The sequence below is a fragment of the Mustelus asterias genome, chromosome 12 (assembly GCF_964213995.1).
Source record: "Mustelus asterias chromosome 12, sMusAst1.hap1.1, whole genome shotgun sequence".
Lineage (NCBI taxonomy): Eukaryota > Metazoa > Chordata > Chondrichthyes > Carcharhiniformes > Triakidae > Mustelus > Mustelus asterias.
In genome coordinates this window covers 107,001,577-107,025,742 of record NC_135812.1, presented here as the reverse complement: position 1 = coordinate 107,025,742, position 24,166 = coordinate 107,001,577, and the positions used below count along the sequence as shown (strand labels likewise).

The following is a 24,166-nucleotide window of genomic DNA, read 5'->3' as shown; positions in this document are numbered from 1 at the left end:
GTGCTCTCTCTCTCTCTCACTGGCACAGTGTCAGACTGCGCTCTCTCTCTCACTGGCACAGTGTCACAGTGCTCTCTCTCTCTCTCTCACTGGCACAGTGTCACACTGCGCTCTCTCTCACTGGCACAGCGTCACAGTGCTCTCTCTCTCTCTCACTGCACAGTGTCACACTGCTCTCTCTCTCTCTCTGGCACAGTGTCACACTGCTCTCTCTCACTGGCACAGTGTCACATTGCTCTCTCTCTCTCTCTCTGGCACAGTGTCACACTGCTCTCTCTCTCTCTCTGGCACAGTGTCACACTGCTCTCTCTCACTGGCACAGTGTCACACTGCTCTCTCTCTCTCTCTCCCTGGCACAGTGTCACACTGCTCTCTCTCACTGGCACAGTGTCACATTGCTCTCTCTCTCTCTCTCTCTGGCACAGTGTCACACTGCTCTCTCTCTCTCTCTCTCTCTGGCACAGTGTCACACTGCTCTCTCTCACTGGCACAGTGTCACACTGCTCTCTCTCTCTCTCTCCCTGGCACAGTGTCACACTGCTCTCTCTCACTGGCACAGTGTCACAATGCTCTCTCCCTCTCTCTGGCACAGTGTCACACTGCTCTCTCTCACTGGCACAGTGTAACATTCTCTCTCTCTCTCTCTGGCACAGTGTCACACTGCTCTCTCTCACTGGCACAGTGTAACATTCTCTCTCTCTCTCTCTGGCACAGTGTCACACTGCTCTCTCCCTCTCTCTGGCACAGTATCACACTGCTCTCTCTCACTGGCACAGTGTCACACTGCTCTCTCTCTTTCTCTCACTGGCACAGTGTCACACTGCTCTCTCTCTCTCACTGGCACAGTGTCACACTGCTCTCTCTCACTGGCACAGTGTCACACTGCTCTCTCTCTCACTGGCACAGTGTCACACTGCTCTCTCTCTCTCTCTCTGGCACAGTGTCACACTCCTTTCTCTCTCTCTCTCCCTCTCTCTGGCACAGTGTCACACTGCTCTCTCTCTCTCTGGCACAGTGTCACAGTGCTCTCTCTCTCTCTCTCTGGCACAGTGTCACAGTGCTCTCTCTCTCTCTCTCTGGCACAGTTTCACAGTGCTCTCTCTCTCTCTCTCTGGCACAGTGTCACACTGCTCTCTCTCTCTCACTGGCACAGTGTCACACTGCTCTCTCTCTCTCTCTGGCACAGTGTCACAGTGCTCTCTCTCTCTGGCACAGTGTCACACTGCTCTCTCTCTCTCTCTCTCTGGCACAGTGTCACACTGCTCTCTCTCTCTCACTGGCACAGTGTCACACTGCTCTCTCTCTCTCACTGGCACAGTGTCACAGTGCTCTCTCTCTCTGGCACAGTGTCACACTGCTCTCTCTCTCTCTCTCTGGCACAGTGTCACAGTGCTGGGCTTTGGGAGAGTTGTGATGTTGCTACTCCATGGAGCATGCGTCTCCGTGAGCCAGAGCTTTCTGCTGCTGTGATCAGTCAGTGAGAGGCGCTTCCTGCCGGGGCAGCGATGAGTTTGAACATTGTGTACGAGGGCTCGCTGTACCCCAGCCTGGTTCACTCGGAGGAAAGCCTCAGGTTCGCCCGAGAGGAATTCCAGGTCCGGGATGAAGATGTTTTCATCGCCACTTACCCCAAATCCGGTGAGGAGAGGGAGAGGGACAGAGGGAGAGGGTGAGGATGAGAGAGGGTGGGGAAAGGGTGAGGGTGGGGAATGGGTGAGGGTGAGAGAGGGTGGGGAAAGGGTGAGGGTGGGGAATGGGTGAGGGAGAGGGTGAGGGTGAGAGAGGGTGGGGTGAGGGTGAGGGTGGGTGGGTACAAGGGACCAGGACCCCCAGCTAATTCTCAGCCATTTGCCAAAGTTTCTCAGATTGAGATGGGTTGGATGCTGTTCTTTTGGAGCCGGGATCAGTGAGGTCTCGAGTGAAAACCCTCTGGCAGTTACACCCCCCGAACCAGAAACTAGTGAGAGGGAGAACCAGAAATTAATGTGAGAGAGAGGGGAAGGAAATATCAGCAACTGTCCCCAGGTCCCTGCCAGTTCACTGAGCCACAACCACAGCTGGAGTCTCGCCAAAGAGCGCTGCTCCTCTGCACCCAACTCCCCTCCTTCCCCCAATTCCCCTTGGGGATCTTCGCCCTCCAGTTGGCCTTTTATTTTATCCGCTTTATGTCGGAGCTGAGACTGGAATTCCGAAATCGGATAGTTTAATCAGATGGTGAAAATCCTCAGTGGTTTAGATTTCAGAATGAGCCAATCTCTAAGCTGTCTGTGTAAATGTTTTGTTCCTCGGAGATTGCAGCATTTCGCTAACAAGACAAGTTGTTGAAGTGAGTTATTCAGAGTGATCCTTACCCCGCGAATAATGTAAACCTGGTTTCAGTGGTGCTTTTCTTTGCCATTCCCAGATTTCTCTGAAATAGTTGCTCTTTGGTCTCTGACTTTCCCCAGGACTCTGCAGTGATTTACTTTTCCTTTTCAGTATGTGTCTAATTACTCTGTGAATGTTGTTGTTGAATCTGCTCAACTCTGCAGGCAATGCATTCCAATCATAACTCACATAAGGAATATAACTTCATCTGCTTTTGTCACTTGTTCTGGTGACCAAGTTTGCAGCCAGTTATTCCACCGACTCTCTCAAACCCTCAGTTGTGAAAACCTTTATTGAACTTCCCCATGTCCATTTTTGCTTTAGTGAGAATCAAAGAATCCCTACAATGCAGAAGGAGGCCATTCGGCCCATCGAGTCTGCACTGACTCTCCAACAGAACATCCCACCCAGGCTCTCCCCACCCTATCCCCATAACCCCACACATTTACCCCGCTAATTCTTACAATCTACATATCTTTGGGCGCTAAGGGGCAATTTGGCATGACCAATCCGCGGCATGACCAATCCGTGGTTAGCACTGCTGCCTCACAGCACCAGGGTCCTCAGTTCAATTCCCGGCTTGGGTGACTGTGTGGAGTTTGCACGCTATCCCCGTGTTTGCGTGGGTTTCCTCCCACAGTCTGAAAGACGTGCTGATTAGGGTGCATTGGCCGTGCTAAATTCTCCCTCTGTGTACCCGAACAGGCGCCGGAGTGGAATTTCACAGTAACTTCATTGCGGCATTAATGTAAACCTACTCATGACACTAATAAATAAACTTTAAACTGCATATCTTTGGGCTGTGGGAGGAAACCGGAGCACCCGGAGGAAACCCACGCAGACACGAGGAGAACGTGCTAACTCCACACAGACAATGACTCAAGTCTGGAATTGAACTCGGGACCCTGGTGCTGAGGCAGCAGTGTTAACCACTCTGCCACTGTGCCACTATTCCAGCTTTTCTGATCTCTACACTTGACTGAATTCTCTTATCCCTGGTACATCTCCTCTGCAGCAGCAGCAGGTTTTGACAATGTTGATCAGGAGCATTGATTTTGATCTCCTTCTACAGGATTTGATTTGATTTATTATTGTCACATGGATTAACATACAATGAAAAGTATTGTTTCTTGCGTGCTATACAGACAAAGCATACCGTTCATAGAGAAGGAAATGAGAGAGTGCGGAATGTAGTGTTACAGTCATAGCTAGGGTGTAGAGAAAGATCAACTTAATGCAAGGTAGGTCCATTCAAAAGTCTGACAGCAGCAGGGAAGAAGTTATGTTCTTGAGTCAGTTGGTACGTGACCTCAGACTTTTGTATCTTTTTCCCGAAGGAAGAAGGTGGAAGAGAGAATGTCCGGGGTGCGCGGGGTCCTTAATTATGCTGGCTGCTTTGCCGAGGCAGCGGGAAGTGTAGACAGAGTCACTGGATGGGAGGCTGGTTTGCGTGATAGATTGGGCTACATTCACGACCTTTTGTAGTTCCTTGCGGTCTTGGGCAGAGCAGGAGCCCATACCAAGCTGTGATACAGCCAGAAAGAATGCTTTCTATGGTGCAACTGTAAAAGTTGGTGAGAGTCATAGCTGACATGCCAAATTCCCTTAGTCTTCTGAGAAAGGACTGATGCTGACGGTGATTGGAGACTACTGAACTGAAATGACCCAACGTGCTACACTCGCTGTGTCGACCTCTCAGCCACATGCTGCACAGTCACTGACCTCCCCTGTCAGAATCGGATTATTTTCCCTGCAGCTCTGTGATCAGCGCTGTGGGTGTATCTGCACCTCAGCGACTGGAGCTGCCCAAGAAGACAGCTCACCACCGCATTCTCACCAGTTAGGGATGGGCAGCAAGTGCTGGCCTAGCCAGCGACACCCGCATCGCATGAACGAAAGAAAAATAACTCGAGATAACTCGAGGACTTGGCAGATGGTGCAAAGCAATTTTTTTTCCAATTCAATCCAATCAAAGCCCAATTCAAAGTCTCAAAAAGTGAGACGTTCCAGATCCAAGCTGGCAAGTCAGGCTTCCTGTCTAGGGCTTGATCATGATGTCTGCCGGCTCCAAGCGGAGAGGATCGCCAAGAAGATTGCGCATATCGACACAGACATCAAGTTTCTACACTTCTTACCAGGGCTTGATCTACATGGTCCCAGCTAATTGGAGCAGGCAGCTTCCCCATCCAGTGATCTCATTTGCATCTTGGCCAAAAGGCCTAGATGCAATTTTTAAAAATTGCTTCAAATGAAGCCTCGGTGTAACCCTCAGTGACTTCTATCAAGTGCAGGACGCCAATACTACACTTGATCTTAGCCAAAAGACCGAGAAGTGTTGATGCAAAGCTATTAATGTCACTAACTCCGTGGAAGTGACTTGTGCATAGCCAGGGGCTCTCTCTCACGCCACATTAACGCAAACCTTTTGGGTTTTTCATTGGGTCATCCTGTAATCCACTAGCCCTGCCCAGGATAGCAAAGCTGCTACTGCAGCAGGAGCACACCCTGGTGGCTGTGTCAGGGCATTGCACCAATTATCATGACATGGTCATGTCTGCACTGCTGATGAGATGTTGTACCCAGGGAATCAGACTGTTCTTTGTTGGTGTGCTTTAGGGATTTTGCAATGCTGCTCCCAGCAGTAAAAAAATATCAGTCTGAAACTTTTTTGTCAGCTGCTGCTTTAGTCTGCGCAGTTAGAATGTTGCTTCACGGGTGACACAGGGGTTAGCACTGCTGCCCCACAGTGCTAGGAACCCAGGTTCAATTCCCACCTCGGGTAATTGACTGTATGGAGTCTCCACATTCTCCCCGTGTCTGCGTGGGTTTATTCCGGGTGCTCCGGTTTCCTCCCATTGTCCAAAGATGCGCAGGTTAGGTTGATTGGCCGTGCTAAATTGACCCTTAGTGTCAGGGAGAGTGGCCAGGATTACTGGGTTAGGGCCTGGGTGAGATTGTTGTCGGTGTAGGATCGATGGGCTGAATGGCCTCTTTCTACGGTATAGGGATTTTATGATTCACGGGACATGGAGAAAGGTGAGCAAATTTGATTTGATTTATTATTGTCACATGTATTGGGATACAGTGAAAAGTATTGTTTCTTGTGCGCTATACAGACAAAGCATACTGTTCATAGAGAAGGAAAGGAGGGGGTGCAGAATGTAGTGTTACGGTCATAGCTAGGGTGTAGAGAAAGATCAACTTAATATGAGGTAGGTCCATTCAGAAGTCTGATGGCAGCAGGGAAGGAGTTGTTTTTGAGTCGATTGGTACGTGACTTCAGACTTTTGTATCTTTTTCCTGATGGAAGAAGGTGGAAGACCAAGGTGCGTGGGGTCCTTAATTATGCTGGCTGCTTTCCCGAGGCAGCGGGAAGTGTCGACAGAGTCAATGGATGGGCGGCTGGTTTGAGTGATGGACTGGGCTTCGTTCACAACTCTGTAGTTTCTTGCGGTCTTGGGCAGAACAGGAGCCATACCAAGCTGTGATACAACCAGAAAGAATGCTTTCTATGGTGCATCTGTAGAAATTGGTGAGAGTCGTAGCTGACATGCCAAATTTCCTTAGTCTCTTGAGAAAGTAGAGGTGTTGGTGGGGCTTTCTTAATTGTAGCATCAGCATGGGGGGACCAGGACAGGTTGTTGGTGATCTGGACACCTAGAAACTTGAAGGGGATGTATGAGTGGCCTTTTCTCATTTCATATTTTATTGAATGAGGCAATGTGAGAATGATCTTTCTGGTTCTAATGTCCAGATAACTTGTACAATTTATATAAACAGGTACTACTTGGATGCAAGAAATATTGCCTTTAGTTTACAGCAAAGGTGATCTGACACCAGTACAAACTATCCCAAACTGGCAGCGTGTTCCATGGTTGGAGCAAAAGAGTGGGAAAGCACTACTGGAGAACAGACCTTCACCCCGGCTTATCACAACTCATCTTCCTTATCATCTGATGCCAAAGTCCTTCTATACGTCAAAAGCAAAAGTGAAGTATTATTTTTCCTTCTAATTTGTCACGGCGGGGGGGGTGCAAAAAACAGAAATGAAATCAGAGGACAGAATGAGTGAAACTTTAAAAAGTCCCGAAAGTTGCAAGGAGCAGCTTGAGGAGAATAGTAAGAGTAAAGACATGAATGTCCTCACACTCCTGTTTGTTCCACTTTTTGTTGGATCCTGTGGTTTGTTTGGATAACTAACTCTTTATTTGCACAATGAGAGGATGATGAACTGCAAGGTACACACAGTAAATTTCGATCATGTTAAATGCTGGAGTGTGATAATGTTTTACTGTTAGTTCTTCATTGTATCCCTACAGTGCAGAAGGTGGCCATTCGGCCCATCGAGTCTGCACTGACCACAATCCCATCCAGGCCCTATTCCTGTAACCTCACGTATTTACCCCACTAATCTCCCTAACACTCTGGGGCAATTTAACACGGCCAATCCACCTAACCCACACATCTTTGGACTGTGGGAGGAAACCGGAGCACCCGGAGAAAATCCACGGGGAGAACGTGCAGACTCCACACAGACAGTGACCTGAGGCCAGAATCGAACCCAGGTTCCTGGCGCTGTGAGGCAGCAATGCTAACACTGTGCCACCGTGCCGCTCTATGTCCTTGACTCTTGTTAACTTGTCAGCATGGTTGCCAAGTTACAGTGGCACAACTGGGTGTCTGCACAGCCTCCTGTTAAAATGCAGCAACACTGAAGCTGAACTCGCCATGAGGGATTTCTCTCAGTGTTAGGAATCCCTGCCTTGTCGACAATGTGAGCTCTGTAGTATGATGTGACATCTACTGTAGGGCCTTTGTGATGGATACAGAATTGTCACTGGCACGAATGCCAACTAGTTGCATCTGTACAACCCCAATTATTCTAGAGCTGGGGGATGTCTAATCGTGACACTCGTATCTGTGTTTGTATATGTGACATTTGAGAGTTCCTCCACGGTTGCTATCATCATTTTCCTCACTATGAATTGTAGATGCAATCCTCAAAATCACACCCTTAAGTGAAAAAGCTTTTCTGTGAATCTTGAATTCCCACAAGAATCAAGGAGTTTGGTTCCTTCAGACATTTCTTACCCAGAATAGCCAATGTACAGTTTAAAATACTCAGCTGTACATGTGCAACATAATACATTCCAGACTGTGATAACTTACAAAATAAAGTAAATCAGTGAATATAACAGTGATACTGTTAGATCAAACTAACCCAAACAAGCCCTGAGGAGCAGAGATTCTGTTCCCCCCCACACAGCTCTCTGGGAACTCTGCACAACTTTTTGCTTGCTTTCCTTTCCCCCCTCTCTCTCTCTCTCTCCTTTCCCACTGTCTCTGTCCCTCCTTTCCTTCTATGTGTCTCTCTCACTCTCCTTTCTCATTCTCTCGCTCTCTCTCTTTTCCAATCTCTCTCTCCGTTCCCGCTCTGTCTCTTTCGCTCTCCTTTCCCGCTCTCTCGCTCTCTCTCGCTCTGTTGATCTCTCTCCCTCTTACTCTCCTTTCCCTAAGTGTGAGTGTACCTCTGTGTCTCCATTCCTGATAGTTTGCAGGAAGCTCCTACCCTGCATGGTGCAGTGAAGGAACCAGGGGAGGGGGGAGAGGGGGGGAGGGGGTTGTGGTTCCGGATTTTGAACCTCATTCTGTCCTTGAGGCCTAGGCCTCTGGTGGTTGTATTGCTGCATCGTGCAGTGCAGTCAAACATTGGTCAAAGACCATATCACATGATAGACAGTGACTTGCCCCAAACTACCCAAGCACAGTCCAGTATTATCCAAAGAGAAAGGGACTCTCCAACACAGGCTTGACCCTGTCATGACCTGATCAATAGTTAGGGTTAGATCTCTGCCCTCTTCATCAGCGTCATTCGATGACAGTTTTGGTGGCTTTTTCCATCACTTTGACAATTGGGAGGAGGCCCTATTGAGTTAGATTTTTTATGGAGGGGAATATCCCTCTATCATCCGTGTTCCACATTGTCATCGCTGCATTGGATTGACTTCACTAACAGACGGTTAATTCTGCCGCGCAAGTCTTCAAGGCTGAGTATAGACAGCAGCCCTGACTTTCACTGTGCCCTGTGTCACTGGAATTGTAATCCAGGGGTCCAGGCTAATATTCTCGGGACAAAGGTTCAAACCCCACCACAGCAGCTGGTGGAATTTAAATGTAATTAATAAATCTGTAATTGAAAAGCGAGTTTCAATAATGATGACCATGAAACCATTGTCGATTGTCGGAAAAACCCATCGGGTTCACTGATGCCCTTTAGGGAAGGAAATCTGCCTTCCTGACCCGGTCTGGTCTACATGTGACTCCAGAGCCACAGCAATGTGGTTCACTCTTGGTGGCCGTCTGAAATGGTGGGGGAATGAGAATCATAGAATCCCTACAGTGCTGAAGGAGGCCATTCAGCCCATCGAGTCTGCACCGACCACAATCCCACCCAGGCCCTATTCCCGTAACCCCACATATTTACCCTGTTAATCCCCCTGACACTAGGGTCAATTTAGCGTGGCCAATCAACCTAACCCACACATCTTAGGGATGGGCAACAAATGTTGTTTTGCCAGCAAACCCACATCCCACGAAAGAATAAATAAATAAATTATACTAAAACGAGTTATTACTGTCGCACAAGGTGAGTCACATGACATCTGTGAAAGTGGGGACTTCAGTACGAGTCTGCTCTGGATCATCGGCCGCTCTTTCCCCATTCAGCAACAAGCACCTTCAGCTCTGCAGCCGTTTACACGCTGCCATTCGCCTTTTGCGAGAGTTTTATCATTTTTTAAAATTGTGTTTGATCGTGATTTGACTCAATCGCATCCAGCATTTACTGTATGTCATGGATAATATATGCATAATCTTGTCGTTTGCATTTTGTGCTTGGGTATGTTAGAATTCCAAGGTTTCTTTATGCTGATATGCTCTGTACACAGATCTTACAACAGTATCTTGCTCCAGAAATCCCCTTCAAACTGTCTAAGTTCTTCTGGAGCCGTGTTGTACTTGGGTGAGAACTCAGCTTCTCCCTTCCGTTACACCACACAAATTAGCACAACTTGTGCTCCCGTTTTCAGAGTTGGCTCAGTGTAACTCTGCAAAGCACACACATATGAGGTTAAGGCGCACATGTGAGGTTAGGGCAGACACACATGAGATTAAGGCACACACATGTGAGGTTAAGGCACACACGTGAGGTTAAAGTAAATACATGTGAGGTTAGGGCACACGTGAGGTTAAGGCAGACACACGTGAGATTAAGGCACACACGTGAGGTTAAGGCACATACATGTGAAGTTAGGGCACACGTGAGGTTAAGGCGCACACGTGAGGTTAGGGCAGACACACGTGAGGTAAGGCACACACACGTGAGGTTAGGACACACACGTGAGGTTAGGGCACACACATGAGGTTAAGGCACACACGTGAGGTTAAGGCAGACACACGTGAGGCTAAGGCACACACGTGAGGTTAAGGCACACATGTGAGGTTAAGGCACATACATGTGAAGTTAGGGCACATGTGAGGTTAAGGCACACACACGTGAGGTTAAGGCACACACATGTGAGGTTCAGGCACACACCTGTCCCTGAAGGACATTAGTGAACAAATTGGTAGTTTTCATGTTCATGTTTGTTCTTTTAGTGTCAGCAAACAGGTTACGAGATCGTCACCACTCACAGTGGGTGAACACACTGCCTCTGTGTCTAGGTGCTAACATCACTGTGCCCGTTTTGGTGAACACTTCCTGAATCAGAATGTACAATGAGTTAAACTATGGAAATTCCTAAAATCATTCTATTAAAGTGATTGTGTTTTTATTCTCTGTTGGGACCGACTTGAATCTTATTCCAGGTTGTCTATGTGACCCGAAATCCAAAGGATGCTCTCGTTTCTTCCTTCCACTATCACAACATGGCCTCATTCTTGGAGAACCCAGGCACCTTTGAGGAATTCATTCAGAGGTTCCTGGAAGGAAAAGGTAATGTTCTTTATTCATTCATTCATTATTTTTTTCAATGGGAGGATGTAAATTCCCCTGTTTCCTTTCATTGAGATAACAGATTTGGTGACGTGTCATCATTTCTTTTAAGGCTGGTTGAGTACAGACAATATGGAACACTATGGAACAGGTGGAGACCATTTGGCCCATCATGTCAGCGCTGTGTCTATAAAAGAGCTGGTTTGATTTGATTTGATTTGTTATTGCCACATTTATTAGTATACAGTGAAAAGTATTGTTTCTTGCATGCTATACAGACAAAGCATACCGTTCATAGAGGAGGAAAGGAGATGGCACAGAATGTAGTGTTATGCTCATAGCTGGGTTGTAGAGAATGATCATCTTAGTGCAAGGTAGGTCCATTCAAGATCAGGGAAGAAACTATTCTTGAGTCGGTTGGTACATGATCTCAGACTTTTGTATCTTTTTCCCGACGGTAGAAGGTGGAAGAGAGAATGTCCGGGGTGCGTGGGGTCCTTAATTATGCTGGCTGCTTTGTCGAGGCAGCGGGAAGTGTAGACAGAGTCAATGAATGGGAGGTTGGTTTGCGTGATGGATTGGGCTTCATTCACAACCCTTTGTAGTTTCTTGTGGTCTTGGGCAGAGCAGGAGCCATACCAAGCTGTGATACAACCAGAAAGAAAGCTTTTCTATGGTGAGAGTTGTAGCGGACATACCAAATTCCCTTGTAATTTTTCTTTATTCGTTCACGGGATGTGGGCATCGCTGGCAAGGCCAACATTTGTTGCCCATTCCCTAAATTACCCTCACACTGAGTGGCAGTTAAGAGTTAACCGCATTGCTGTGAATCTGGAGTCACATGTAGGCCAGACCAGGTAAGGACAGTGAATTTCCTTCCCTAAAGGAAGTTAGTGAACCAGATGGGTTTTTACAATAATTCCAGATATCTTTTATTGAATTCAAATTTCACCAGCTGCTGTGGTGGGATTCGAACCCAAGTCCCCAGAGAATTACACTGGCTTTCTGGATTACTCTCCAGTGACTATATCACTGCGTCACCACCTCCCCTGTGCAAGTGAAGCAAATCTCAGTTCCTACAATACGATTGGATTGCAATAGCCCTTATTATGCTGGGCATGTGATGTAGTCATTGATAACTGGGTGATTTTGGGAAACTCCACCTGTGGTGTGGTCCAGAATTGAAATTTTTTGGTGGTTTGAGTGCTTTGACAACAAATTGATATTTTGGTTTGCATGGCAAATGATTGCCTTTGAGAACAGCAACACTGTTTGTCTGTCTAATATTTATTAAATTGTCTTTCTTCACCCTTTAAATAGTAATGTTTGGTTCCTGGTTTGACCATATTAAGAGTTGGTGGCCTCGGAAGGGTCAGGATAACTTGTTGTTTCTAACTTACGAAGAGATGTTGCAGGTATGTGATCATTTTGTTTTGCTTGCTTTTACAGTTTTCCCCTTTCTCTAGCTTGGAGAGGAGTAACGTCTGCCCTTAACTCCCGAACATTTCGTTTCAATAAAGTCATTTCTTAGTTTTAAAGATTTGAGTGCTCTGCTTTCCAAAACTGTTGACTGAGTGTTGAGTGGTTAGCATCGCTGCCTCACAGCACCAGGGACCCGGCCTCGGGTCACTGTCTGTGTGGAGTTCGCACATTCTCCCCATGTCTGCGTGGGTTTCCTCCGGGTGCTCCGGTTTCCTCCCACAGTCTGAAAGATGTGCTGGTTAGGTGGATTGGCCATGCTAAATTCTCCCTCAGTGTACCCAAACAGGCGCTGGAGTGTGGCAACTAGGGGATTTTCACAGTAACTTCATTGCAGTGTTAATGTAAGCCTACTTGTGACACTAATAAATAAACTTTAACTGAAAGTAAAAGTTTAATTATTAGTCAAAAGTAAGGCTTACATTAACACTGCAATGAAGTTACTGTGAAATTCCCCTAGTTGCCACACTCCAGCGCCTGTTCGGGCCAATGCACCTAACCAAATTTCCCAAGTCTTGTTATAAATGAAACTTTGCAATTAGAGATGGCATCGGCCATCAAGCACCTAACTATTCTAATCTCATTTTCCAGCACTTGGTCCATATCCTTGTATGTTATGGGCGTTTCAAGTGCTCATCTAAATGCTTCTTAAATGTTGGTGAGGGGTTCCTGCCTCTCCCACCCTTTCAGGCAGTGAGTTCCAGATTCCCATCATTCCCTGAGTGAAAAGATTTTTCCTCAAATCCTCTCTTAAGCCCCTATCCCTTCATTAAATCTATGCCTCCTGGTTATTGACTCCTCTATTATGGGGAAAAGTTTCTTCCTAGCTACCCTATCGATGTCCTTCATAATTTTGTACACCTCAAACAAGCCAAGCTGGTTTGGTAGCTTATGCCTGCTAAAAGCTACACATATTCATACGATAGACCTGTCCTCTGCAGGCTAAAAGGAACATGTCCAGGTGTTGCACCCTTTTTTGAATAAACAAAAGCCTGCTTGACGATAGCTCTCTGGGGCATTTGCCATGGCAACATCTCAACCAATCAAGATTGACTTTCCAACTAATTAACACTCCTTTAGAAATTTGGCATTCTTGCATCTCTCTGGATGCGTGTGAGACAAAAAGCTTCACCAGCATCATTTTTTTAGCAATGCTCAAAAGCTGTCTGTCTGTGTGGAGTTTACACATTCTCCCCATGTCTGCATGGGTTTCCTCCGGGTGCTCCAGTCGGAAAGACGTGCTGGTTCAGTTCATTGGCCGTGCTAAATTCTCCCTCGGTGTGTCTGAATAGGTGCCGGAGTGTGGCGACTAGGGGATTTTCACAGTAACTTCATTACAGTGTTAATGTAAGCCTACTTGTGACAAATAAATAAACTTTAAACTTTTTCTCCTCTTTTCAAATTTAGAAATGCACTGTTCTGGAATTTACTTTTACCTAAATGTTGCTGATTCCTGGGTAGTTCTCAAATAATAGTTTTCTTGTGAATCTAATACCTTGAAATGATTGTAGATTTTTGAATTGGGACCATTTTGAGAATGATAAAGTCATGGGAACCATCTTCTTCAGATGCTGCCTGTACTACAGAGATCGCATTAGCGAATTTTTCATTTACATTATGTGAATGTAATAGAGTATTAAACAGCAAATATTAACAGAGAAGCAAACCTCTTTCTAATTATCATTGTCAGATATTTGTGTAAACTCTGAAATCAGAGTGAGTGTGGCTGACTGGGAATGATCATGCAATAAATCCTAAAGGACTGCAAACAATTCTTTTTCAGGATATGCGTGGAGCTTTGGTGAAACTGGGAGAATTCCTGGGAAAACAGCTGAGTGACGATGCAATTGAAGCCATAGCCAAACAAAGCAAATTTGACAACATGAAGCGAAATGACATGTCCAACTACAGCTTTGTTCCCGAGGAACTGATGGATCAGAAGAAAAACAACTTTTTACGAAAAGGTAAATCACAGGAACACCAGAAGGCGGGGCAGGCGTGGGCCATTTGGATTCCTTTTATAAACCTCAGGACTTTTAAAAAACAACTGATGTAGTTAGTCTCTTAGTAAGATGCTGTGATGTGGAATTGCCGGCGTTGGACTGGGGTAGGCAAGGTAAGAAGTCTCACAACACCGGGTTAAAGTCCAACAGGTTTATTTGGTAGCACGAGCTTTCGGAGCGTTGCCCCTTCACCAGGCGAATGATGGGGCCTGATGAGGGGGCACCGCTCCGAAAGCTCGTGCTACCAAATAAACCTGTTGGGCTTTAACCCGGTGTTGTGAGACTTCTTACTATAAGGTGCTGTGGCTGATGATGCACAAGTTTTTATCTACTCAAATGCCCGCTATCCCCCTTTCATCCAGTATCTGAGACAATTTCCCCCTCACAAAACCATCTTCTGTTTTTAATCAGTCCACTTTATTAATTTTGATTATTATATATGGTATTGCCTTGTCTGCTGCCTCTGGTGGAGAAGTGTAAATGAATTTGTTCAATAATGGCAGCCGAACATGTTAGTCTCTGTCTTATTGGAGACTCTAGCTGCCCTCGGTGGGGGTGGGCGGGCGGGTTGATGAAGGCTTTGCTGTTCCTCGTGGCTTCCCCTCTGCTCCTTTAAGGGGTGGCGCTTGCAGGAGAACGAGAGAGAGAGAATTCACCAATGATTCCTCACACTCATGTTGCTCCTCCAGTCACTGACTGAAACAACCAGCAGCGAAACACAACGCCGGGGACCCGGGTTCGATTCCCGGCTTGGGCCATTGTCAGTGTGGAGTTTGCACATTTTCCCCGTTGAACACAACAGTTCAGACAAGGGGAGGCAACGGCCTAGTGGTATTATCTATCACTAGACTATTAATCCAGAAACTCAGCTAATGTTCTGGGGACCCGGGTTCCAATCCCGCCAGGGCAGGTGGTGGAATTTGAATTCAATAAAAATTCCAACCATTGTCAATTGTTGGAAAAACCCATCTGGTTCACTAATATCCATCAGGGAAGGAACTCTGCCATCCTTACCTGGTCTGGCCTACAAGTGACTCCAGATCCACAACCATGTGGTTGACTCTCAACTGCCCTCCAAGGACAATAAATGCCATCCAGCCAACGATGCCCATGTCTCATAAATGAATTTAAAAAGTGAGGGCTAGTGAAAGAGGCAGTGAGAGGGGACATGGCAAAGGGGGAGGGTGAGGGAGCAAATTGGCAAGCGGGAAGATCGGGGAGGGAAGCAGCGAGCGGGAGAGGCTGTTCCAAAATGTTTCCAATTGGGTTAGGCATGCTACATCAGCCCCAGCATCAACCCCAGCGCTAAGTGAGCATTTCAGCTCTGGCCATTATAAACATTACCGCTAAACAACACTGAGTGAGGTCACTTAAAATGGGGACTTGCTACAGGTATTTTTTTGGTTATTCAAGATTGGTTTTTATCGTTGACAGTTTTTTAAGCCACTCCCCTTTTGATTTGTACTTTCTCATCCTTTCGATTCTCATTTGCTGCCATTTTACTTTGACCCAAACAGGAAACAGATGCAAACTTGTCCCTATCGCATAGATCAGGCTTGTCCAAACTACAGGCCACAATCCAGCCCATCATGCATTTCTATCCGGCCTATCCAAAATACAGATAAGATTCAAGTTAAAGAGCTGCAATGAGCTGTTCCTCCAATCACAGGCAATTTCTCTGCCGCTTCTCATAGAATCATAGAATCCGACATGTGCAGAAGGAGACCATTCGGCCCATCGAGTCTGCACCGACCACAATCCCACCCATAACCCTATGCATTTACCCTAGCTAGTCCCCCTGACACTAAGGGGCAATTTTAGCATGGCCAGTGCACCTAACGTGCACATCTTTGGACTGTGGGACGAAACTGGAGCACCCGGAGGAAACCCACGCAGACACGGGGAGAATGTGCAAACTCCACACAGACAGTGACCCCAAGCCGGGAATCGAACCCGGGTCCCCGGTGTTGTGTTTTGCTACTGATTGTTTCAGTGAGTGATCGGAGGAACAACATAAGTGTGAGGGATCATGGTGAATTCTCTCTCTCTCGTTCTCCTGCAAGCACCAGCCCTTAAAGAAGCAGAGGGGAAGCCACAAGGAACAGCAAACCCCTCATCACCGCCCCCCCGCCACCCCCGCCTAGGGCAGCTAGAGTCTCCAACAAGGCAGAGTGAGGGAGTACGTATTCCCACCTTCACAGCCATCCCCAATCCTTCCTCCAGAAGTGAAAATGTCCAAACCTCACAGGCCCAAGTCAGGAGTGAGTGCGTGAAAGAGAGGCAGACCCCAAGACTGGGAGTGAGACATGGGGAACACCCCCAACACCTCTCTCCTCACTCCCCCCAAAACCCATCCACAAAGCTGGCCAGGAGAGAAGGGAGAAAAATCCAGGCTGAAAGGCAGCTGCTTCTCACCCCCTTTTTCACATTAATTCCCCCAAGGCCGGCTCACAGTTTGAGCCATTGGAGGCAAACACAGTGTTAGTTAAAGACAACTCCTTAGCTCAATCCCAGTTCCCACCCCTTCCTGATGATCAGGACTTAGAGTCACAGAGCCATAGAGTCTTAGAGGTTTACAGCATGGAAACAGGCCCTTCGGCCCAGCTTGTCCATGCCGCCCTTTTTGTTAAGCCCCTAAGCTAGTCCCAATTGCCCGCGTTTGTCCCATATCCCTCTGTAACCATCTTACCCATGTAACTGTCTAAATGCTTTTTAAAAGACAAAATTGTACCCACCTCTACTAGTACCTCTGGCAGCTTGTTCCAGACACTCACCACCCTCTGTGTGAAAAAATTGCCCCTCTGGACACTTTTGTATCTCTCCCCTCTCACCTTAAACCTATGCCCTCTAGTTTTAGACTCCCCTACCTTGGGGAAAAGATATTGACTATCTACCTTGTCTATCCCCCTCATTATTTTATAGGCCTCTATAAGATCACCCCTCAGCCTCCTATGCTCCAGAGAAAAAAATCCCAGTCTATCCAGCCTCTCCTTATAACTTATAGTAGCAGCACTAGAGAGATAGACTTGGGGCCAAGTCTGTATCTCTAGCGCTGCTACTTAATAAAAAGGCAAAAAAAAGGTTTTCTTGGTTAGTTCAGCTGCTTAGCACTATATTAATTGTCATTTTTATTAATTACTCGATTATAAATGATTAATTTATTGCTCTGATATTGACTTTTTTCTGAAATTCACATTCAATGTTGTGTCAAAGCTTGAGCGAAATTTCTTCTATTTTTTTACCTAAGTGTTGAGTCAGGCAGGAAAGCAGTGTGTAGCCACGAGCTCCTTGGCTGGTGTTTCCTGCCATATTTTGTGACATTTGGCAGTCCCTCAGCCTGCCCCGCCAGCCACCTTGGCCTTCAAGAGATCGGCCATCTGAAAAAAAATAAAAACGAGAGAAAAGATTCCCCCCTGGACACAGGAAACCCACCCACTCATACACATGCCCCCCCCTCCCCCACAGGAAATCCCCCCACAGACATGGGGAAGACCCCAACGCACACTCCCCTCTGATGCAGCAGAAGGAATGCTTCAGTTGCAAGCGATAAAAAATCTTAGTTCAGAAAGTAAATCAAAGAAAAAGGTTTAATAAAGAAACTTCATTACCCCAACACTTGAGGCCACACCCTGGGCCATACAAGCTCTCCCCAATTCCCAAACTGCTTCTCTTTCAGAGAGACAGTGCAGACACGATGGGCCAAGTGGCCTCCTTCTGCATTGTGGGGATTCTACGTTGTAAGCCCCGCCGATGTGATGTCATGGGGGGGGCGGGGTGAAAATCCTAACATGGAGAGACAGTACGACAGGGAAGCCGTTCATATGTTAATTTATGATATTGGAGTTCCTGACCTTTCATGGCAGGAACCCCATTGCGTAACTGGGGGGAATGAACACGGGGGACAATCAGAATGGGAAATCCCAGCCATGTAAAAGCCACTTGGGGACTTATTGGATTCTGCACCCTCACCAGCATTCCTGCCCTTTGTAGACATTTCCACTCCATCTGACAAAGGAGCGGCGCTCCGAAAGCTTATGGTATTTGCTACCAAATAAACCTGTTGGACTTTAACCTGGTGTTGTTAAAACTCTTACTGTGTTCACCCCAGTCCAACGCCGGCATCTCCACACTTTGTAAACAGCGGCAGAGAATCTCCCCTTATCTTTCCAACATTTGCTCATTGGCCCCTTAGTGAGAAATAACTGAATATAACCCCCGCTTGTAAAGGTTGGGCAATCCTGGTGTAGATGTTAGACAAAAATATTTGAAAATAGATCAATAAGAGCGCGACTCAGTGGGTCGAATTCTTATCTCTGAATCGAAAGGTTATGAGTTCAAGTTCCAGTTCAGAGATTTGAGCTCAAAGTCTAGTACTGAGCGAGTGCTGCTCTGTGAGACATGACTTTACAATATAAAGTGAGGGTCTGTCGCCCCCCTCAGCCCGAGGCGCTCATGGCAGCATTCATAGAATCAGAGTATCCCTACAGTGCAGAAGGAGGCCATTCGGCCCATCGAGTCTGCACCGACCGCAATCCCACCCTGGCTCTATCTCCATAACCCTATTTATTTACCCTACTAACCCCCTGACAATCAACCAAACCCACACATCTTTCAGAATGTGGGAGGAAACTGGAGCACCCAGAGGAAACCCACGCAGACACGGGGAGAACGTGCAAACTCCACACAGACAGGGACCCAAGCCGGGAATCGAACCCGGGTTCCTGATGCTGTGAGGCAGCAGTGCTAACCACTGTCCCACCGTGCCGCCCCAATTCTAATTCTAAGGAAGACACTGGTATCTGGGCCAAAATTAAAGCTTCAACAACCATCGCTCTTTCCTGAACAAAAAACAATTATCCGGTCATTATCACAATGCTATTTATGGGAGCTTGCTGTGCATAAATTAGTTCTTGCGTTTTCCGCTTTACAACAATGACTAAACTTAAAGTCTTTAATGGGATACAAGTTTTTGGGGACACCCTAAAGTCTTCAGGTACTTTATGAATGCAATTTCTTCCTTCTCTTGTACTGTAACCTTTCTGAAGCTGTTACTGTAAATAGGGTCCGTTCTGTTACAGGCATCTCTGGAGACTGGAAATCCCACTTCACCGCAGCCCAGACGGAACACTTTAATTCAATATATGCCGAAAAAATGAAAGGACTGAATTTTCCATTTTATGAAGGTTGAAGGTGTTGAAGTCAAGAATTCTGGATTTCACAAAAATATATAATTAGCATTATATCAGTGCTTCCAATTTATGAGTGAGTTTGAAGAAATGTATTGCCTCAATGCTGCCAATTGTTTGAAGGTGGTCCAGTTTTCCTGTACTGATGAGAGATGTATCAGGTGGACTCTTTCAAACAGATCTGGCAGAAAACCAGATCTTTTATTGCATTTATCGATATAGTCAGACAATTTGTATCTAGTGCAGTAATCAACAGTGAAATTTCACATTCCAAACTAATCTGTTTTAAATTAATTTCTTCACTGCTATATTTTACCATTTAACCTGAAAATGATGCTTTCATAATTGAAAAGAAGGAAAGTAAACTAACACTTCTTCTGTATTACCAGCAGATAATAGAGTATGAATTGCCATGCTACATACTCATTGTAATTCTTTGCAATTAAAACTAATTACAGGCAGTTTGACAAAAAATAAAGCAGATGTGTGAAAACTAAGTATTTAAAAAGCACGATTGTTTGAGTATTTGGTTGATTTAATGACTGGTTGGCCGGATGCTGATAGAAATGGGCACAATGCCTTGTCTCAGGCCAATGCACACACACGCACACATATACACACACACACACACACACACGTGCGCACACACACACACACGCCAACATTGCATGTCATTTTGCACTGCGCACTGCAGCCAATAGACACCTCCCACGTCAGTGCAAAAGAAAGAGGTAGCGATAACAAAGGAAGACAAAACATCTTCGCACAATGTCAGATTGTCAAATGATGACAGACACCCATTTATAGCCAGAAAGTTCACCTGGCTGGACATTGACATCTCAGCACTTGGTGAAGTTAGTTTCGCAGAGCAGGGGTCATTGCGTGGATGAAGCAGGTTACCAGGGAACGGTAAAGATGAATGATGACTCTCAGGAATCGGGTTTATGATTTAGAACTCCATTGCCAGCAGGCTTCAGAAACTCTCCATTGACTTTCCTGGTTGATGCAAATCCCTTCAAATAGCATTGCAAGACATCAAGTTTGCCACCATTATTGGCATGTATGCATCTACCTAACCCTAAAATAATCAAAGAGGCTTTGCTCATGATCCGCACAACAGTCTAAAGGTTGACTAGAAGAATCCCGGCTTGGGTCACTGTCTGTGTGGAGTTTGCACTCTCTCCCCGTGTCTGCGTGGGTTTCCTCCGGGTGCTCCGGTTTCCTCCCACAGTCCGAAAGATGTGCAGGTTGGGTGGATTGGCCATGTTAAATTGCCCCTTAGTGTCGGGGGGACTAGTTAGGGTAAATGCATGGGGCTATGGGGATAGGGCCTGGGTGGGATTGTGGTCGGTGCAGACTCGATGGGCCGAATGGCCTCCTTCTGCACTGTAGGGATTCTCTGATTCTATGAATAAGCTCATCGTACTCGGAGATTTCAGTGCAAGGGTTTGGGGAGAATTGGCAAAGTGTCTTGAGTAGAAACGGCATTGATTTCTGCTGGATGGAGCATGAATTCAATGTCACTAATGCACGGCAGCACGGTGGTTAGCACTGCTGCCTCACAGCGCCAGGGACCCGGGGTGGCACAGTGGTTAGAGCTGCTGCCTCAGCGCCAGGGACCCGGGTTCAATTCCTGCCTTGGGTCACTGTCTGTGTGGAGTTTGCATGTTTTTCCCGTGTCTGTGTGGGTTTCCTCCGGGTGCTCCGGTTTCCTCCCACAGTCCGAAAGACATGCTGGTTAGGGTGTATTGGCCGTGCTAAATTCTCCCTCAGTGTACCCGAACAGATGCCGGAGTGTGGTGACTAGGGGATCTTCACAGTAACTTCATTGCAGTGTTAATGTAAGCCTTACTTGTGACATTAATAAATAAATTTAAACTTCTATTTCAACAGCCTGGCAGAAGACCATCTGGCTGATGCTCATCCTCGCTGTGGGTGCCAGACATCTCCAGGATGACTGCTGGAGCAGGTGGGGCACCTGGAGGGAGGTTAAGGTCCCTGGTCCCACTGTGGCCTACATCCTGATGGTGCCCACCAGGCTGTGTGGCCATGGAGTGCATGGCCCAGCATAAATGCAGCAGGACCTGCTGGACTAAGGTGTCCATGGTGGCTGCCAACGTTCCTGTTGTGGCCTCGAGTTGTTCACGTGTTGGAGCCACGACATCAGACAGAACGGAGAGAGATCCTCCATCGTGCGCCCATCTCCCCCAGTGAGCAGGCAGCCACCTCCAGAGGCTCATCATCTGACTGGGGCAGAGTGGGTGGCTCCTCTCGAAGCTCTCTGAGTGTGGGTGACCTGGGCTGTCCCTGCCTCCAACTACTTGCGGCGACACGTCCAGAAAGAGAGCCCGAGTGTCAGCTTGAACAATACCCCCCCCACTGCAGTGTGTGTCTCTGCACTGGTGGAGGGTGGGGGTGAGCACTGGCCTGCTTCTTCCCTGAACCCCCTCATCCTCATGCTTTGGGGGTGAGGGGAGTTGCTGGGCTCTTCATGGTCTTCTGGTACAACAAGGATGGGAGTGGGCGGGGCTGGGGTGGGAGTGGGCGGGGCTGGGGTGAGAGTGGGTGGGGCTGTGTGGGAGTGGGCAGGGCTGGTCTCACAAGAAAGCGCCCACTCCCTATAGGTCCCCGCTTCCTGTCCCAGGCCCCGCCCACTATACCACACCACGCCCCCCCCCCCGTCCCGGGCCCCACCCCTATCCCGGACCACGCCCACTGCCCCAAGCCCCACCTTCTGTCCCAGGCTGTGCCCTGGGCCCCGCCCCCTATACTGACATCTGTCCCGGGCACCGCCCCTGAGCCAGGCCCCGCCCTCTTCCACTGGGCCCGACCTTCCCTGCCCCACCCCTCCCCTGGCCCCACCCCTTATCTGGGCCCTGCCCCTTATCCGGGCTCCGCCCCCTATCTAGGTCCCGCCCCCCATCCCAGGGCGGACGGTTCGAGCGGTCAGTTGTCTCTGTGTCTGTTGGGGATGGCGGAGGGGGGAGGGGGGGGATGGCGGAGGGGGGATGGCGGAGGGGGGGATGGTGGAGTGGGGGGAGATGGCGGAAGGGGGGGATGGCAGAGGGGGGGATGGCGGAGGGGGGAGGGGGAAATGGGGGGAGGGGGGGATGGCGGAGGGGGGGATGGCGGAGGGGGGAGGGGGGATGGCGGAGGGGGGAGGGGGGATGGCGGGGGAGAGGGGGGATGGCAGGGGGGAGGGGGGATGGCGGGGGGGATGGCGGAGGGGGGAGGGGGGATGGCGGAGGGGGGGATGGTGGAGTGGGGGGGATGGCGGAAGGGGGGGATGGCGGAGGGGGGAGGGGGAAATAGGGGGAGGGAGGGATGGCGGAGGGGGAAGGGGGAAATGGGGGGAGGGGGGATGGCGGAGGGGGGGATGGCGGAGGGGGGAGGGGGGATGGCGGAGGGGGGAGGGGGGATGGCGGGGGGGAGGGGGGATGGGGGAGGGGGGCTATGGCGGAGGGGGGGTGCTACTTGCTGTATGAGGGGATGCTGCTCCCCAAACACCTACACTCGGGAACAGAGCTTCAGATTCGCCCGCGAGGAATTCCAGGTCAGGGATGAAGATGTTTTCATTCTCACCTCCCCCAAAATCCGGTGAGGAGAGGGATGAGGGAATGAGGTGAGGGGTAAGGTGGGAGTGAGTGAGGGTGGGTGGGTGATGTGTTGGGGTTGAGGAGGGTGAGGTGAGGGTGATGTGGGTGGGGGTGAGGGTGGGTGTGAATGTGTGGGGTGAGGGTGGGGCTTGTGTGTGGGTGAGTGTGCAGGTGGGTGGGCGGAGGGTGCGGGCGGAGGGTGCGGGTGGGGGTTGCGGGCGGAGGATGGAGACTGCGGGCGGGGGTTGTGGTTGGGGGTTGTGGGTGGGGTTGTGGGTGGGGGTTGTGGGTGGGGTTGTGGGTGGGGGTTGCGGGCGGAGGATGGAGACTGCAGGCGGGGGTTGTGGGTGGGGGTTGTGGGTGGGGTTGTGGGTGGGGGTTGTGGGTGGGGGTTGTGGGTGGGGTTGTGGGTGGGGTTTGCGGGCGGAGGGTGCGGGCGGGGGTTGCGGGCGGGGGTTGCGGGCGGAGGGTGCGGGCGAAGGGTTGCGGGTGGGGGTTGCGGGTGGGGGTTGCGGGCGGGGTGTGCGGGCGGGGGTTGCGGGCGAGGTGTGCGGGCAGAGAGTGCGGGCGGGGGGCGCGGGCGGGGGGTGCGGGCGGGGTGTGCGGGCAGAGGGTGCGGGCGGGGGGTGTGGGCGGGGGATGCGGGCAGGGGTGCGGGCGGGGGGTTGCGGGCGGGGGGTGCGGGCGGGGGGTGTGGGCGGGGGTTGCGGGCGGAGGGTGTGGGCGGAGGGTGCGGGCGGGGGGTGTGGGCGGAGGGTGTGGGCGGGGGTTGCGGGCGGGGGTTGTGGGCGGAGGGTGCGGGTGGGTGTGTGGGGGTTGAGTGGTGAGGGTGAAGAGCTGGCTGCTCTGCTGGAGTAAACCGCGGTGATATCTGCTCCACCGAGCTGTGCTCAATGGGACATCTTAAATGCTGCAAATACTCAGTCTGTCAGCAGAGTTAATGTTCCAGTTGATGTTGACTTCTCCATATCTTTATGGGTTTGGGTCCAATTGCAAATTCTGCAGTGGAAACTCAAAGTGTAACACACTCGCAATGCTTAAACTAGTGCATCAATTCCTGTGTATGGGAAATAAAAAAGGAAGGAAAGTATACATAGAATCCCTACAGTGCAGAAGGAGGCCATTCGGCCCATCGAGTCTGCACTGGCCACAATCCCACCCAGGCCCTATCCCAGTAACCCCACATATTTACCCTGCTAATCCCCCTGACACGAAGGGTCAATTTACTATAGCTAATCCACTTAACCCGCACATCTTTGGACTGTGGGAGGAAACCGGAGCACCGCGGAGGAAACCCACGCAGACACGGGGAGAACGTGCAGACTCTGCAGAGACAGTGACCTGAGCTGGGAATTGAACCCAGGTCCCTGGCGCTGTGAGGCAGCAGCGCTAACCACCGAGCCGCCCCATGTTCAAGTACATCTATCCTTGCCTTAGCACCAAGTACAGCTTGGTCGTTGTACAGTTACTCAACCTTGAATTATGTTGCTTATGGTTTCTTTTGACTTTCTTCATCTTTCTCACTTCCCTTACAGACATTGT

General features: G+C 49.0%; 1 protein-coding gene across 1 annotated transcript; it reads left to right on the top strand.

The window, feature by feature from the left end:
* Window positions 1–1,458: 1,458 nt before the first annotated feature.
* LOC144501809 (sulfotransferase 2B1-like) lies at window positions 1,459–19,532 on the top strand. Its single transcript, XM_078225853.1, has 6 exons — window positions 1,459–1,638; window positions 6,148–6,356; window positions 10,234–10,360; window positions 11,681–11,775; window positions 13,623–13,803; window positions 18,921–19,532. Exons 1-6 carry the CDS (start codon window positions 1,506–1,508, stop codon window positions 19,028–19,030), a joined length of 855 nt encoding a protein of 284 aa, XP_078081979.1. The 5' UTR covers window positions 1,459–1,505; the 3' UTR covers window positions 19,031–19,532.
* Window positions 19,533–24,166: the final 4,634 nt, after the last annotated feature.